Source organism: Mytilus galloprovincialis, chromosome 12, assembly GCF_965363235.1.
Source record: "Mytilus galloprovincialis chromosome 12, xbMytGall1.hap1.1, whole genome shotgun sequence".
Lineage (NCBI taxonomy): Eukaryota > Metazoa > Mollusca > Bivalvia > Mytilida > Mytilidae > Mytilus > Mytilus galloprovincialis.
The window spans coordinates 48,615,258-48,631,512 of NC_134849.1; the positions used below are offsets into that span (position 1 = coordinate 48,615,258).

Consider the following 16,255-nt stretch of genomic DNA (forward strand, 5'->3'; position numbering starts at 1 on the left):
CGAAAACCACGAAAATTGGTACCCCACGAATAAAAGTACTTTCACAGTACTTCTAGATGAATTTGTCTCCTATTTCAGGGTGACTGGTATAAGACCAAAGAAATTCTGCTGAAAGGACATGATTGGATACTACAAGAAATGAAAGATTCTGGTTTAAGAGGAAGAGGAGGTGCTGGCTTCCCTACAGGAATGAAGTGGGGCTTTATGAATAAACCCAGTGATGGTAGACCTAAATACCTTGTAGTTAATGCAGATGAAGGAGAACCAGGTACATGTAAAGACCGAGAAATCATGCGACATGACCCACATAAATTAGTGGAAGGGTGCCTTGTCGCAGGACGATCTATGGGTGCTGTGGCAGCCTACATTTACATTAGAGGAGAGTTTTATAATGAAGCTTCTAATCTCCAAGTTGCCATTAAAGAGGCTTATGCTAATGGACTTATTGGTAAAAATGCTTGTGGGTCTGGCTATGATTTTGATGTGTTTGTTCACCGTGGAGCAGGAGCATATATATGTGGAGAAGAAACAGTAAGTTCAAGTACAATGTTAATGAAGAAATCAGGTAGTAAATACTAAAGTGTATTAAAAGAGAAAAAAACTAATACTAGTGAACATGGTGAATATGGCCTTAACAAATCTAAGACTGCAGAAAATAATGCCTGTAGCACAAACTGGGCCATTATTTATGAGCTAGTTCACCAAAACTGGCTTTGGAGAGACTGTAAGCTCAAATAAGGAATGCCATAAGGACTTGCCTCTTTCCATTTTGATACTGACTTATCATTTATATAGCTTGAAAATAAAATGATAGAAACACAAATTTATGGAAAGAGGAAGCTTAAGTAAAGCAAGTACTTTTTTATAACGATTCAATTTACTATTTGTTAAATCAGTTTCTTGTATTTTGATTCTTCTGCAGTTTTACAAATAGTTTTATTTTTCAGTCGTTAATTGAATCTCTGGAAGGAAAAGCAGGAAAACCCCGACTTAAACCCCCATTCCCAGCTGATGTTGGCGTATTTGGTTGCCCTACAACAGTGGCAAATGTAGAAACTGTAGCAGTAGCTCCAGTAAGTTACACAACATGCACAAGTCTAATAATAACAGAAGCAAAGCAGTATCTCAGTGAGAAAAATGTTTCCGCACACAACAGTAATCAAAGCAGGAAATAGGGTTTGAAGAGAAATGAGAAATTTTAATTTACTTAACTGAAGTTTCAGAAACAATTTTATATTCCATCAAATTGTCAGCAGACATACTTATAATAGAATTAGAATAACAGTCTTCTGTCTTCATTTCTTATATTTGTTTTTATGCCCCACCTACGATAGTAGAGGGGCATTATGTTTTCTGGTCTGTCCGTCCGTCTGTCGTACCGTCCGTTCTGTCTTTCCATCCGTCCGTCTGTTCGTTCGTCCGTCTGTCCCGCTTCAGGTTAAAGTTTTTGGTCAAGTTTTTGATGAAGCTGAAGTCCAATCAACATGACACTTAGTACTCATGTTCCTTATGATATGATCTTTCTAATTTTAATGCCAAATAAGATTTTTTACCCAATTTCACGCTCCATTGAACATGTAAAATGATAGTGTGAGTGGGGCATCCATGTACTTTGGACACATTCTTGTTTAGAATATGTTTTATTTATAGTTCTGGTTGGCATTATGTCCATTGGACTTTAAGAATTTAATGAATTTGGTTTTGATGCAGATTTTGTTAATTTCAGACAGTCAAATCCCATAAGAGTTTCTGATTTTTCATTATTATAATAGTTGATGCAGGAATTGAAAGATATTTTTTTTTAGTCAGTTTGAAAATTAAATGTGTTATCTGAGAGTGCCAGAAATTTCCACTTGTTCAATAAACCATTACTTTACATTATGGCTACATTTCAGATTCGCTTCAAAATATGTTTCTGCTACACATTTCAACAGTTATGGATATTTCTATTGAGAACATGTTTAAGCCAAACAATTTAAATAGCCTACAAGTGTTTCCATCAATTTTTATTTAACTGGTAATTATAGGCAGCCATACAGCATTCTACAATGAGAAAAAACCTTACTGTATAGTTTGGCTATAAAAGGCTCTAAAATGATAAACATGAAACAATTCAATTGAGAAAATTAACAGGCTAATTTATAACAAAACAAATTACGAAAACAAATATCCATAACATTAAACCAGGTTCCTGACATGGGAAAGGCACATAATAACAATAATCAAGTATCTAAGACTAAAATATCAAGTAAATTTGTGTTAAGTATAACGATATGTATGTGTAACACCTGATTTTTATTGATAACTTTTTTTTTGTAATTGTAGATTATATGTAGGAGAGGAGCCAGTTGGTTTGCCAGTTTTGGAAGAGAAAGAAATCGTGGGACAAAGGTATTTTTCTGAAAATGATGCAGCCAATTGATGACAAATTTTTAAGTCTGAAGGTCATTTAAAGGTTATACAGATACATGGGAATCATCATTGTATACTGGTTCTCTCAGATAAATACAGTGGATTTATTTCCTGTAAATCTGAAAATAGGCTCTCAAAATAGTAAATTTGGCTTGTGGTTGATGACATATGATTAACCCTTTAGTATTACCTTATCTTCTATCTATTAGCTCTGCAACATAAGAGGGGGGCAGGACCTTTTTGGGATGTCAGGATCGGGTGTTTTTAAGCTCAAGATTTCAGGATTGGTCCTGTTGGGATCCAGGAATTCTTTGAAATTTCAGGATGTTGGGATTTAAATTTCTTTAAATTTCGGGACCTCGGGATATCATGTTTTTAAGCCCGAGAATATCAGGATTAGGACCCCTCCTAACCCCCCCTCACATAACTACCTTGTGAAGATGTATTCACATTTGTAACAGTTCTAGAGTTGTTCCCCCTGAATTTTCTCAAAATTGTAATTTTGGTTTACTGGTGATAAGTTATGTTAATTTTGGATTTGCACTTTTCTCATTTGTTTATATATAGCTACATACTATGCAATGCTGGTTAACCAGAATCATACTGTTACCTCAATCAAGAGAACATCTTTTACATGTTTACCTTGTTTCTTGAAATCTCTTGATACTTTGGTCTATTACTGTTATGTACAGAGTTCATACATATTCACCATTAAGATAATTCCCCAAGATAAATAAAAATTGAATTTATACTACATGTATTGTTGAATTTTGTTGAACAAAACTACAATATGGGAATCCTAATTTTGCTTATAAGGATTAAGATAGTTTGAACTTATTTCTAAGAGCTAATTTGTGTTAAAGTTCTAAGACAAGATATTAAAAGATCATTGAAAATTAAACCAGTAAACATTATTTTTCCAAAAAGAGACATTATATTTTACATTACATACAAACAAATGATGAACATTAAGATGTTTTTGGAAACATTGAAATTCAGTTTTGAACACATTATACAATTATTGACTTGATGAGGTTAATACAATTATTTATCAACAAAGAAATATGATATTCACAGAGGCCAACGACTGAAGGTGAATGTCATATTTCTGGTTTTAATAAATTATTGTATCAACTGAAATCAAAGACAACAATTGTTTTATATATGACTTAAAAATGTCCTGTACCAAGTCAGGAATATGGCCATTGTTATATTATTGTTCGTTTCTGTGTGTGTTACATTTTAACGTTGCGTCGTTTGTTTTCTCTTATTTTTGAGTGTAATTTCACATTGCAATAAGACGTGTCACGGAACTTGTCTATCCCAAATTCATGTATTTGGTTTTGATGTTATATTTGGTATTCTCCTGGGATTTTGTCTGATGCTTGGTCCGTATTGTGTGTGTTACATTTTAGTGTTGTGTCCTTGTTCTCCTCTTATATTTAATGCGTTTCCCTCGGTTTTAGTTTGTTACCCCGATTTTGTTTTTTGTCCATGGATTTATGAGTTTTGAACAGCGGTATACTACTGTTGCCTTTATTTAATCCTTCTCAGATTTTCTAATATTTGCTCAAAAATATTTTTAAAACTGCTCCTTGTTTTATACTAAATGTATCATGTGCTTTTGCAGTCGCTAATTTTCCTATGAAATATTAGATTAAGTTTATTAAAAACAAATACACAAAAAAACAAGAAGAGAAAATATACGCCAACAACAAGAAGAAATGAAAAAAAAAAAAAACCCCAGGAATTTTCTTGATATCTTAAACCTACGTCATTGAGGTTGCCATGGAATATCTATATTTAGGTACAGGAAGGCTGTTCCAAATCTGTTTGGTTGCCATGGAATATCTATATTTAGGTACAGGAAGGCTGTTCCAAAGTTGTTATATTATTGTTCGTTTCTGTGTGTGTTACATTTTAACGTTGCGTCGTTTGTTTTCTCTTATTTTTGAGTGTAATTTCACATTGCAATAAGACGTGTCACGGAACTTGTCTATCCCAAATTCATGTATTTGGTTTTGATGTTATATTTGGTATTCTCCTGGGATTTTGTCTGATGCTTGGTCCGTATTGTGTGTGTTACATTTTAGTGTTGTGTCCTTGTTCTCCTCTTATATTTAATGCGTTTCCCTCGGTTTTAGTTTGTTACCCCGATTTTGTTTTTTGTCCAAGGATTTATGAGTTTTGAACAGCGGTATACTACTGTTGCCTTTATTTAATCCTTCTCAGATTTTCTAATATTTGCTCAAAAATATTTTTAAAACTGCTCCTTGTTTTATACTAAATGTATCATGTGCTTTTGCAGTCGCTAATTTTCCTATGAAATATTAGATTAAGTTTATTAAAAACAAATACACAAAAAAACAAGAAGAGAAAATATACGCCAACAACAAGAAGAAATGAAAAAAAAAAAAACCCCAGGAATTTTCTTGATGTCTTAAACCTACGTCATTGAGGTTGCCATGGAATATCTATATTTAGGTACAGGAAGGCTGTTCCAAATCTCAAATTAACCTCTTGTGAATTGTGCTGCGTTGAATATGACATTTTATCAAAGAAGATTTCATATGCTTTTAGCCAATGAGGAAAAAAGAAAATTTAAAGTCATGTAATAATTTGATTTGTTGCTTGCAGCTGTTCAATATTTCTGGTAATGTAAATAATCCGTGTACAGTTGAAGAAGAGATGTCTATTCCTCTGAGAGAATTGATAGAGCGACATGCAGGAGGTGTGATAGGAGGCTGGGACAACCTACAAGGTGTTATACCTGGGGGCTCATCTACACCGGTCATTCCAAAGAGGTAAGATCTTGGATCTGACAAAGTATAATGAAGGAGTAAGTGAAAAAAAGATACAGCCTGTTTGTCAAATTATTATCTGTGGCCTAGTTTTGATTAATATCATGATCTTTATACGACCGCAAAAATTTTTGCGTCATAGAATGCTATCATGTCGTTTTCGTCGTCTGCGTCATCGTCCGAAGACGCATTAAGTGTCCGGACAATAACTCTAGTTTGAGTGAATGGATCTCTATAAATTTTAATCAGAAGGTTCAATACTAAAGGAAGGTTGGGATTGATTTTGGGGGTTATGGTACATGTACCAATAGTTTAGGAATTAGGTGCCCAAAATAAGCATTTTTGTAGTTTTCAAACAATAACTTGTGTTTAAGTGTATGAATCTATACCACAAGTTTCCATACCATAAAGGGAGGATTAGTATTGACTTTGGGGGGTGGTTATGGCTCAAAAAGTTTTGGAAAACTAGGTTTTTCTGGTCAATAGACAATTAAGACAATTTAGAAGCAGTGAAAGGGAGGTAATTCAAAAACATTTAACATACAATGTTGGGTATGATCGGATTAACCTCCCATACACTACTATGTAAATTATATATAAAGAAATGTCAGGTTTTGGACTAATTGGAAAAAAAAGGGAGGTGGTAGTAGTTTTCAATTTTTTTTCCAAATTTCTGAAATTCCAAATTTTTGAAAAGTTTGAAGAAGAAAACTTTAATTGCACAATATTGTGCAATAGATTTGTAAGATCTTGACATTTGTTTTGTGTCAGAATCGCATATTATGTCAAAATTTGATCAGAATCCAAATTCAGAGCTGTATCAAGCTTGAATGTAGTGTTCATACTTGCCCCAACTGTTCAGGGTTCGACCTCTGAGGTCGTATAAAGCTGTGCTTTGCGGAGCACCTGGTTATTGCAGTAATCATGGTTATGAAAATATATGGTGCCAACAATTATTTGCTGTATTTCTAGAAATCTCAAATGCACACCAAAACAAACTTTTTGTATTCCACATAGTATTAAATTAATGAGCAGTAAATGATTTTTAAAAACCAGATAAAAAATTATCTATTAATAATTTGATATCCAGAAAATATGGGAACTTAGAATAGAGAGAATGAAAATCAATGACATGAAAGTCCTTGATTAGGAAAAAAGTATGGGAAAACTAAATGTTTTTAAAAGAAACAATGTGTTTTAAATTTGTGTGTCATTAGTTTTTTCTAACCACTTTAAGGACCTATGCAAACTCTGCTATAACCACTTTTAATTAATTTGTATTATTATCTGATATTAGTATAGTATAGCAACAACAGGTAGGATCAAGTTTTAAAATTATTTTAAAGGAATGTTTAATTGAAGGTAATGCTGCAAATATCATATGAAAAGAATTTTTAATTAGACCTCCATTTTAATTTAAACCCTTTTCTTTTAGTGTGTGTGAGGATGTGCCAATGGATTTTGATGGGTTAATCCAGGCTCAGACTGGTTTAGGAACTGCAGCAGTTATTGTCATGAACAACCAAGCTGATATGATAAGATGTATATCTCGTCTTATAGAATTTTATAAACATGAAAGCTGTGGACAGGTAATAGGTTTTTAAACATACATGTTAGGGAAATTAAATTGAAAATTATATTCTAGTTGTCAATAGTCTTTAAAGAGTAAATATCAAGAATCTCTTCAGCAGAGGGAAAGCCAATATATCTTGGATCTAAAATACTATTATATAAATAACACATAGCTGAGAGGGTGATAGAGCAGATTGTTACCCCGAGAAAACATTGTCAACTGAGGCGAAGCCGAGGTTGACAATGTCTTTTCGAGGGGTAACAATCTGTTCTATCACCCTCTCAGATATGTGTTATTTAATTTATTATACTGAATGTTCTGTTATTACTGTCGATTAAATTTAAAATTCAAAGTAATAAGCTATGACATCTTTGTACATAACCATCCGTATTTAATAAAGCGCACACTTGATCAAACGTCTCCGTGAAGGGTAATAGAGTATTTGCCATAGGATAGAGTCCTATTTAATAAAGCGCACACTTAATCAAGCGTCTCTGTAAAGGGTGATAGAGTATTTGTCATAGGAAAGAGTCGTGTTTAATAAAGCGCACACTTGATCAAGCGTCTCCATGAAGGGTAACACAGTAAATTGACACCCTCGTATTAGCCAATAAAAATCTGGCATTTTGACATGAAGTATAATAAAACAAAATACTCCCAGCATATTAAAGGTAAACCAGTGATTTTGCTAACGCTCTTCACTTTCGTAATTTACGAAACGGTTTTTGCATTGACGAAAGAATATCAAATCAATTTCGTCACTAAAATTTTGAAAGTGTAAAAATATTTTCGCATTAAAATACTTTAAATTTACCTGTCTTCATGATTTTGACAAGTTTATGACCCCCAGGTATTTAACATTTGGAACAGGTGTTACAAGTTGTGATTACAAGTAATCTGCTTATCACCTTCCGATGGGTCACTAATCCGTTAATTATTAATAAACCTCATAATTGACCATCGTCATACCAGGAAAATCAGTCAGTCTGCATTTCAACACCCAGGAGTATAGTTTCGTCATTTAATCAAAATTGTTTCACCCCAGACAGTTCGCATTTGAATTTCAATATTTCTCAAACGATCACAATTTGAAGTTCGTTTGTCGTAGATTTGTCATTCCAACGTATTTTCATCATATTTGATATAAATTTTCATCAAAAACTTTTGACAAATTTCCATTCAAAATATAGAACTTAAATTTATTCAAAACATTCACAAATATTTTCACGAGTCAAACAGATGCTTCCTGTACTGTGGTAGGCATGCATGAAAGTATTCCTACGACTATTTATTGACACCAAAAATGTAAAATACGAAATCATTTTGTATCAATTAAACGAGAGAGACAAATATATATCTCTTACTAAAGAAATTTAAATCGAAAAATGATAATTTCCTAATGAATCCGGACCTGTTTTGAATTTATTATCCACATGTCACTTCCCGTTTTCATTTCATTTTAAAACCGAAAGTAGAAAACGTGATCTATTGACTATTCTTGATTTGTTTACAACCTCCTTACAAACTTTATAATCGTTCCAAAAAGGATTTTATACAGTTCCAACTATCGATTTGGACGTTTTATAAGGATAATGATTATGCAGTGAGTTATCGTTGCAAGTTCATTTCCGCTGTGATTCCTTGTTTAAAAAAAATGGAATCCAACTTTTGTTGATCAGGAATGTCCCCTGAAACATTGGAACAAACTGAAGAGAATTTGTGAACTAAATTTCCGGATCCTATGTCAGAATCTTTCATAATAAGGGCCAATACAAACAAATCATACAATAACTGCCAATCATGTCTAGCCCTGTCCTTTAAAATCTGGCAAAGTCAACGATGACGCTAATAATATACATCCTTAGTCCCTTGCTGTTTAAAGCCCTCAAAATCCTAGCTTAAACCCTGGGTAAACTCACAATGGAGAGTCCATAAAAGCACCATTGAGGCCCAATTTTGCATTCTTATTTTCTTTTAATTTCCCATATTTCCCACTTCTTAGTCCTTGGTTGTGTGAGAATCCTAATGATATGAAAAGTAGTAATCAAAATCTGACTTGTAGGGCCTGAAGAACTCTACTGAACATTGCATTTAATCTTTAACAAACATATTGGTATGAAAGAAAGATTGAAACTTGTTCATTGTTTAGTCAAAATCACCTGGTTGGTTTTTTTGGGAAAAGGGTTCTTTAAGCTTATATAGTGTTAGTATGCTTAAACTTGGTAATATTATTCACTTTGAAAGTGGATAAATTTGTAAATACCCTAAATTATAGGCCATGGTCATGTGATTTTGGAATATGCTTGTGGATATTATCTAGCTAGAATTATACTTTGCAGTTAAATCTGTTTAAAATTTTGTTATTTTAGTGTACACCATGTCGAGAAGGATGCGGATGGATGGCAAAGATCATGAACAGATTTGGTAGGATTTTAATAATAAAAAAAAATATAGTACATACATTTTTAACAATGTTATGAAGCAAATTCTATCCCTTTGTGTAAAGGTGAATTTTGACCTCTGGTATAAGAAGGTATTCTGTTTTTTAAGTCACAAGATATTTGGTATGTTGTATAAGCATTTCCAAGGAGATTTTTTTGTCCAGGAATCTCAGATAAGTCAATGATATTTGGTATGCACTTGGAATATCTTATTTCCACTGAAACTATTCAGCCCTGTACCGTCAGTGATGGACCATATACTTTGAATATTTTGAATAATTTACATTCCAAAGTCATATGTCCAAAGTACCATATAGTTGGCTATTTTCCCTGGGTGCAAATTTTTGCTTATTTTTTTCACAGATAAAACAAAAATAGCCAAAATAAAGTCGCCAATTTAAAACTGCACATGCAAAGGTATTGATAAAAGTTTTGAATCCGCCAAAATAATAACTGCCAAAATATTTCGTATACCTTATTCAATGAAAATCGCCAAATTTTATGCCTGCAAAAATATCCGGCTATACGGTATTACTATTTAAATTTCAATATTTGCATTTTTCTATCAAAATTGCATAAAGGCAAGACATATCTCTGTGTCAACAGTATATTTTTACGTGAATAGTTCAATGTATGATTTTTTTTCCCTTCAGAAACTGGAAATGCCAGACCTGCAGAGATAGACATGTTATATGAATTAAGTAAGCAGATTGAGGGACATACAATCTGTGCTTTAGGTGATGGAGCAGCTTGGCCTGTACAGGTACGTCTAATTCAGTTTATTTTGCATGCTATATTCAGATGGGTTTGGTTTTAAAATAGCATAACCCTGATAAGCTGTTTTATTGTTATATTGGATTTTACAGGATGTTCACTGCTAATATTCAAATTAAGGTAGCACTACAGTCAGATTTTTCATTAATTTCTCCAAAACTACTCAATGGATTTTTAAAATCTTTAACTCATTTTAAAGCTGAAATATAACTCCTTCTTAATATGTAGATAAATTTATTTTTGGTATGATTAATCTTAAAATATAGGTCATGAATTGCCAAAAAAGTGGTCTTCCAACTTGGATGAAAAAAGCACATTCAGGTCAAATGGTAGTAAAAATTTGTTTTCATCACTTTAATCAACCATTCACAAACTACGAAACCGTGTCTCAGATTTTTGATATATGCCTTCAGTAAGAAGATATATTGATTTAACTGCTGGGTGCCAAACCTCATTTCATCTTTCATCTTTGGACACCTATAAATTTATTTAGAAACAAATTATCCAAGAACTGGGACACGGTATTGTAGATAATACTCCCTTTAATCACATATATCAAAGTCAAACCAAAAGGGGTACCCATAAAGTTTCTATTTTAATTTTTCGCTAACAATACACCTTATCGCTATTCCCGGCTGACCCGTCCGCTTGAACTTTTGACGTCAACAACAATCACTTTTCCATTGTGGCGTCAGACATTTTGTTTTATGACGTCAAAATTTTACGGGAACCTGTGTGATTTCCAGCAATGGCGGACAAATAGCGATAAGGTGTATTCTCATGAAAAATTGTTCTGAGAAATGACCTAAAAACTGATTTTCCCCCTTAGAACCATTATAAATGCTACATAAATACAAAATTTCCACAGAGAACATCCCAGGAGTGTTCTGACACCATTATTTTATCAAAAGAACCACACACTTTGATGCTCTAATACTGAAAATTTTGCATTATGTGTAAAATGACCAACACTAACTTGGCATTTGGCTGGAGTTTGACGTCATAGATTTGACCAACATTTGTGATGAAGAGATTAAATATAGTCAAAGCTTCGCCTTTGTCCAGACAATCTAAGATAAGAGAATAACAAGAATGAACAGCTGCATATAATCAATATTTAACATCATTATTATCACTATAAAGAATGATTTTCATTTGTATTTTAAAAAGAAATATACTATGAAATTAGCTAGAACATTAAAATTATGCAATAAGAGACATGTTCAGAAAAAAATAAAAAAAACCCTTCCTGAAAATTAGACTGTTCCGCATGATTTTTTAGTTTAATGGAATCAATAAATTTCACATAAACTTAAAATTAGGCCAATTAAAATTAATTGATAGATTTTCATCCCCGCCCGCCCCTCTGAAATCGTCCCGCCCCGAATTTTTTTATTTTATAAAATTTACGATTTCCGGATTTCGTTCATTCCCGTTACCGGTAACCGTTAAAATTTCGTTTCATCCTCAAAGCTACCTGTTTCAAATTTCGGTTTTGTACCTTAAGTTAATCTAACAAAAACGATTAAGTCGACCTTTCCGCTGCTCTATGATGACAGCATCATCTTCCGAGAGTACAGATTGATAACGAGAATGACGTGAAATATTGGTGTTAAGAGAAACACGCTGTTTCCAAGACTGCAAATCGCGGTATGTCACAAATTTCTGTGATTAGAAAACTGCGGACTTTTTTATTTATGCAATGACTTTGTCTCAGGAAATTTAAACTGTAAATGATACCCAAAGCGCAAGATTCGTGGAAACCATTGATACAGAAAACATGACTGGATTATAGATATTGAAACACAAGCACCAACTTGTCAGATTTATGACCGTTTATTGAAATTAAAAAGTCGACTAAGATATGCATATTATTTATGCAAGCCCTTTGATTTTACCCATGGCTGTTTCTTTATGTTGACAAACAACAAATGTCCTAATACACCCAAAAAGAGTCATTAAACAACAACTTTTTTTTATTATTAAGTTCATGTTTTACATGATAATTATATTTTCATCTTGCATATAAAGTACCAACCCTATTATTTTCAACACTCTCTGAGTTTTCATTTTATTCTGTACTCATAATAATTGTGTTGCATACCAATGCATTTGCTTCATTTTATGGGAATACAAACCATTGTTTAGAAACCCAAATACATTTGGTGTAGGTAGTCTAACTGAAGAGAGTATTTCTCACACGTTTTTGTTATTAAGTTTTTAAAGTCGTAATTAGATATATTTATTTAAGGATTTGAAAAATTATGTGAGATTCCTCATACTTGTGTATATAAAAAAGAAGATGTGGTATGATTGCCAATGAGACAACTATCCACAAAAGACCAAAATGACACAGACATTAACAACTATAGGTCACTGTACAGCCTTAACAAGACATGATATAAGCTTATTATTACACTTGCATATATGAAGAACTCATCACAAAACATGCAAAAGGGTTTCATATGAAATAAAATTTAAAAAATAAAATCCTCCCACCCGCCCCATTTTTTTCAAAAATTTGGATGAAAATCTACTAATTAATTTTAGTTGGCCTTAGTTAAAATGACAAAAATCCTAACAGATGATTCAGAGACATATTCTTCTTGTTTGAAGTAAGAACATTAAAAGTTTGTCAGAGGCTTTCAAAGATACTTTCACACTCTTATCCATATATATAGTTTTGTTCATTTTTGTTAGATTTTTTCCTTTAGATTTTCTTCTTTTCATATCTTCCCTTTTCTCTATTTACTTCCATGTAATATAAATTACTTTTGTTGCAATAAACATGATACAATGAGATAAGACCACACTATCTATCTTGTGGACAGGGATTAACAGCTGGACACTGGTATCAACAGATGATTGACATATTAGCCCTCCTAAATGCCTATAAATTTAGATGAATTACCATGTGCTTTTATTTACATAAGTTCATTATCAAATTACTCCCTGTTGTGATGTGATAATGACTTTTGGATTTTTTTAAAATTGTGCAGAATAATATTTACAAAGTTATGTGATTAAAAAAATATCTTCAAAAAATCGCTGTTAGACTGAAGTGCTACCTTAAACATGGATCTGGGTTTGATATTAATGGAATATTTGAATTTGACAATCAAAACATTGAGGGGTTTCTGGGTAAAAGGTTTAAAGATATAACAGCCTAAATTGCTCTATAAGTTTTTTTCATTCCTATCAAAATTAATAAGCAGAAGTGGAATAGAGGCCTTGGTGGCTGAGTGGTTTAAGTAACTGAACTACTTAAAAGTTAACCTTTCTCCACTCTGGTTGTGAGTTCAAACCTTTCATGTGACAGGAGAGCTTGACTCTAATTTTAATTGACTAGGGTTGTCACTGGTTCTCTCCAGGCACTCTGCCTTCTGGTAATTTTATCCGACAGCAAAATTTTTTGGGTTAATATAATGCTGTGTTGTCGTTGGCATCAGCTTCTGAAGACACAAATGGTTTCCGAACCATAACTTTAGTTAGAGTGAATTAGTATATATGAAATTTTACAAGAAGGTTCAATACCACAAAAAAAAGTTGGGATTGATTTTGGGTGTTATGGTACCAACGGTTAAGAATTAGGGGCCAAAAAGGGACCAACAACAAGCATTTCTCTTAATTTTCTGTACAATACAAGTGCTGCGTTTTTGGTCTTTTGCTGTGCATGTCAAGAATAGATACCCCATATCCTTTCTTTTATTTTAGTGTTTTTGCATTTAACGTTTAGATACAGCCTGTGATAAAAGTATATTTTCCTTTGTCATATTTTATGTGTCTTTGGAAGAATTTTTTTTTTTAATTAAAAAGCAATGTCTGAGGCAAAAAATTATATTATATTATATTTTTGTCATTTTTCAGACATTTACTTGATGGACTTTTTTTTTATAGTTAACATTAACGTTAGGTCTGGAATTGAATTAGTTAGACACCAGTAACTTTGTCAAACCTTCATGGAATGATATAAAACTTGGATAGAAATAGTAATTTTGTTTTGTATAGTTATATAACCCAATGTTTTACTTTTTCAGGGACTAATCAGACATTTCCGTCCAGTAATTTTAGAAAGGATGAAAGAATTTGAAGCTAAACAACCTAAGAAAGCAACAGCATAGAAATGGTATCCAGTTCATCTGTTACTCTGTCTTTGAAGTGTATTTAAATTATAACTGTCATACAGATAGACTACTATAGCTATTGTTTCACAAAGGAATAACTGTAAAAGTGCAAGTTACGACTAATAGTAAAAAGTATGATAAAGTTTTCTTGGCTCCATGAATTGAAAAAAATAATTCAAACTATTGTAATTCCTTTTAGGGACCACAAAACATTAATAGTCAGCCAAAACTCTTTTCCCATCATATGAACTCTTGAGAGAGGTTTCTGTCAGAGACCATTTTGAATCTGGAATTCAAGTATGTAAGTGCTAGAATTATAGTATTTAGCAATTTTTGCATTTTTGAAGGAGGAATTTTTGGCAATCCTTTCCAAATGGAAAGTTACTACATTTCAGATCAAGATGCTACTTTTGTTTTGTAGGTTGACAGATTCATTATTTACTATTTATACACTAGTTTCAAAAAATGACTCTTTGACACGCTATGCATTGAGACTAGATTTCAGTACGTTTTGTTTACAAATAAAATAAATAACTTGTATATACATATTTGATGAATTTTGTTTTGCCTTGTTTTTAAATGTTACTAACTTGTTATGCCTAAGTCATAATGTATTAGAACTATATATAAAATTCAAAGGAGATAGTTGTTCCAGAAAAAATAAATTTTAATGGTATGGATGTTATCTCATTATTGGCTTCTAACTTCTCCAGCATATTAGCATTTGTACTTGTTAAACTTTGTGAAATAGTGAAGAAAAGGATATGGGTTTTCCATCCATGACACAAAATTACGTAATTGTTGTTTTTCATCTCAAAGACAGTGAGGCCTTCAACATGGAGCAAAAAAAACCTCATCAGGAAGTACACCACTTATTCATGGCCCCATTGCTTCTATAATAAATTCCTCAATTTCAAGCAGGCACAGCTCTTTTGTTTTAATATCAAATAGAGTGGCAATAATTGCTTGTCAAAGCAACACTTTATAGTGTTTGTATAGAAAAAATAAACATACCTTTAACGGCATATAAGAAAAAACTGGTTCCCAGAACTTCGGATATACCAAAACAGGTACTCCAGATCTGATTGTCTGATCGTTTGTGAGATATAAAATTCAGATGTCATGATTTATAATTTATTATACACTCTCTTGGATTCAGTGATTCACTGTGATGACTTATAACTAATGTATACTCTCTGGGATTTTGTGATTCAATTTCATGATTGATAATCCATTTTATACTTTCTGTGATTCAATGTCATGATTTTTAGTGGACTATAAACTCTCGGTGATCCAGTGATTAAATGTCATGATTTTTAGCAGACTTTGAACTCTCCGTGATTAAGTGATTAAATGTCATGATTTTAAACTTACTATAAACTCTCTGTGATTCAGTGATTAAAATGGAACGAAAGATACCAGAGGGAGTCAAACTCATAGATAGAAAATAAACTGACAATGCTATGGCTAAAAATAAAAAGACAAAGAGACAAATAATAGTACAGAAGACACAACATAGAAATGTCATGACTAATTGTATACTGTCTGAAATCAGGGTTTCAACGTCATGATTTTTAACTGACTATAAACTCTTAGTAATAAACAAGAAACGAACGCAAGCTTCAGATAAAAACAAGCAAAGTACTAACCATCTGTCTTTCAACATATCTTGAATAAAAAAAACACTGATCAACAAGACGTTTTTTTTCTGTTGACTAGTTGATAATATGTCTTCTACTATGGCTTTTGAAGAACGCTGTGAGTCGATTAAAGTTGTCACAAAGGTCAAACATATGAACACTGCTAAAACTTATAATTAGCCCACATACTATCTTCCTCTATGACAATTCAAACTAAACCAGACAATTTCCAATCTTAAAAGATATCTTCGGAAAAACTTGTTAAATCTCGGAGAGTGCATAATCAGTTATAAATCATGCCATTGAATCACTGAGTCATGGAGTGTATAGGATTTATTAGATCATTGTAATACATCACATAACCCTGGAGTGTATATACTCAGTTATAAATCATGACATTGAATCACTGAATCGTGGAGTGTATAGGATTTATTAGATCATTGCAATATATCACATAACCCTGGAGAGTATATACTCAGTTATAAATCAT

The 16,255-nt window shown here is 32.4% G+C and overlaps 1 protein-coding gene across 1 annotated transcript in view; it reads left to right on the top strand.

Moving 5' to 3' along the window:
- The window catches only part of LOC143054066 (NADH dehydrogenase [ubiquinone] flavoprotein 1, mitochondrial-like), a 30,692-nt gene extending 16,014 nt beyond the window's left edge, over positions 1–14,678 (top strand). The window contains exons 4-11 of the mRNA XM_076226940.1: positions 79–531; positions 948–1,073; positions 2,326–2,391; positions 5,050–5,216; positions 6,649–6,802; positions 9,156–9,210; positions 9,881–9,990; positions 14,039–14,678. Of these exons, the coding sequence (XP_076083055.1) occupies positions 79–531; positions 948–1,073; positions 2,326–2,391; positions 5,050–5,216; positions 6,649–6,802; positions 9,156–9,210; positions 9,881–9,990; positions 14,039–14,122 (1,215 nt within the window). The 3' untranslated portion in view covers positions 14,123–14,678. The remainder of the gene's footprint in view (positions 1–78; positions 532–947; positions 1,074–2,325; positions 2,392–5,049; positions 5,217–6,648; positions 6,803–9,155; positions 9,211–9,880; positions 9,991–14,038) is intronic.
- Positions 14,679–16,255: the final 1,577 nt, after the last annotated feature.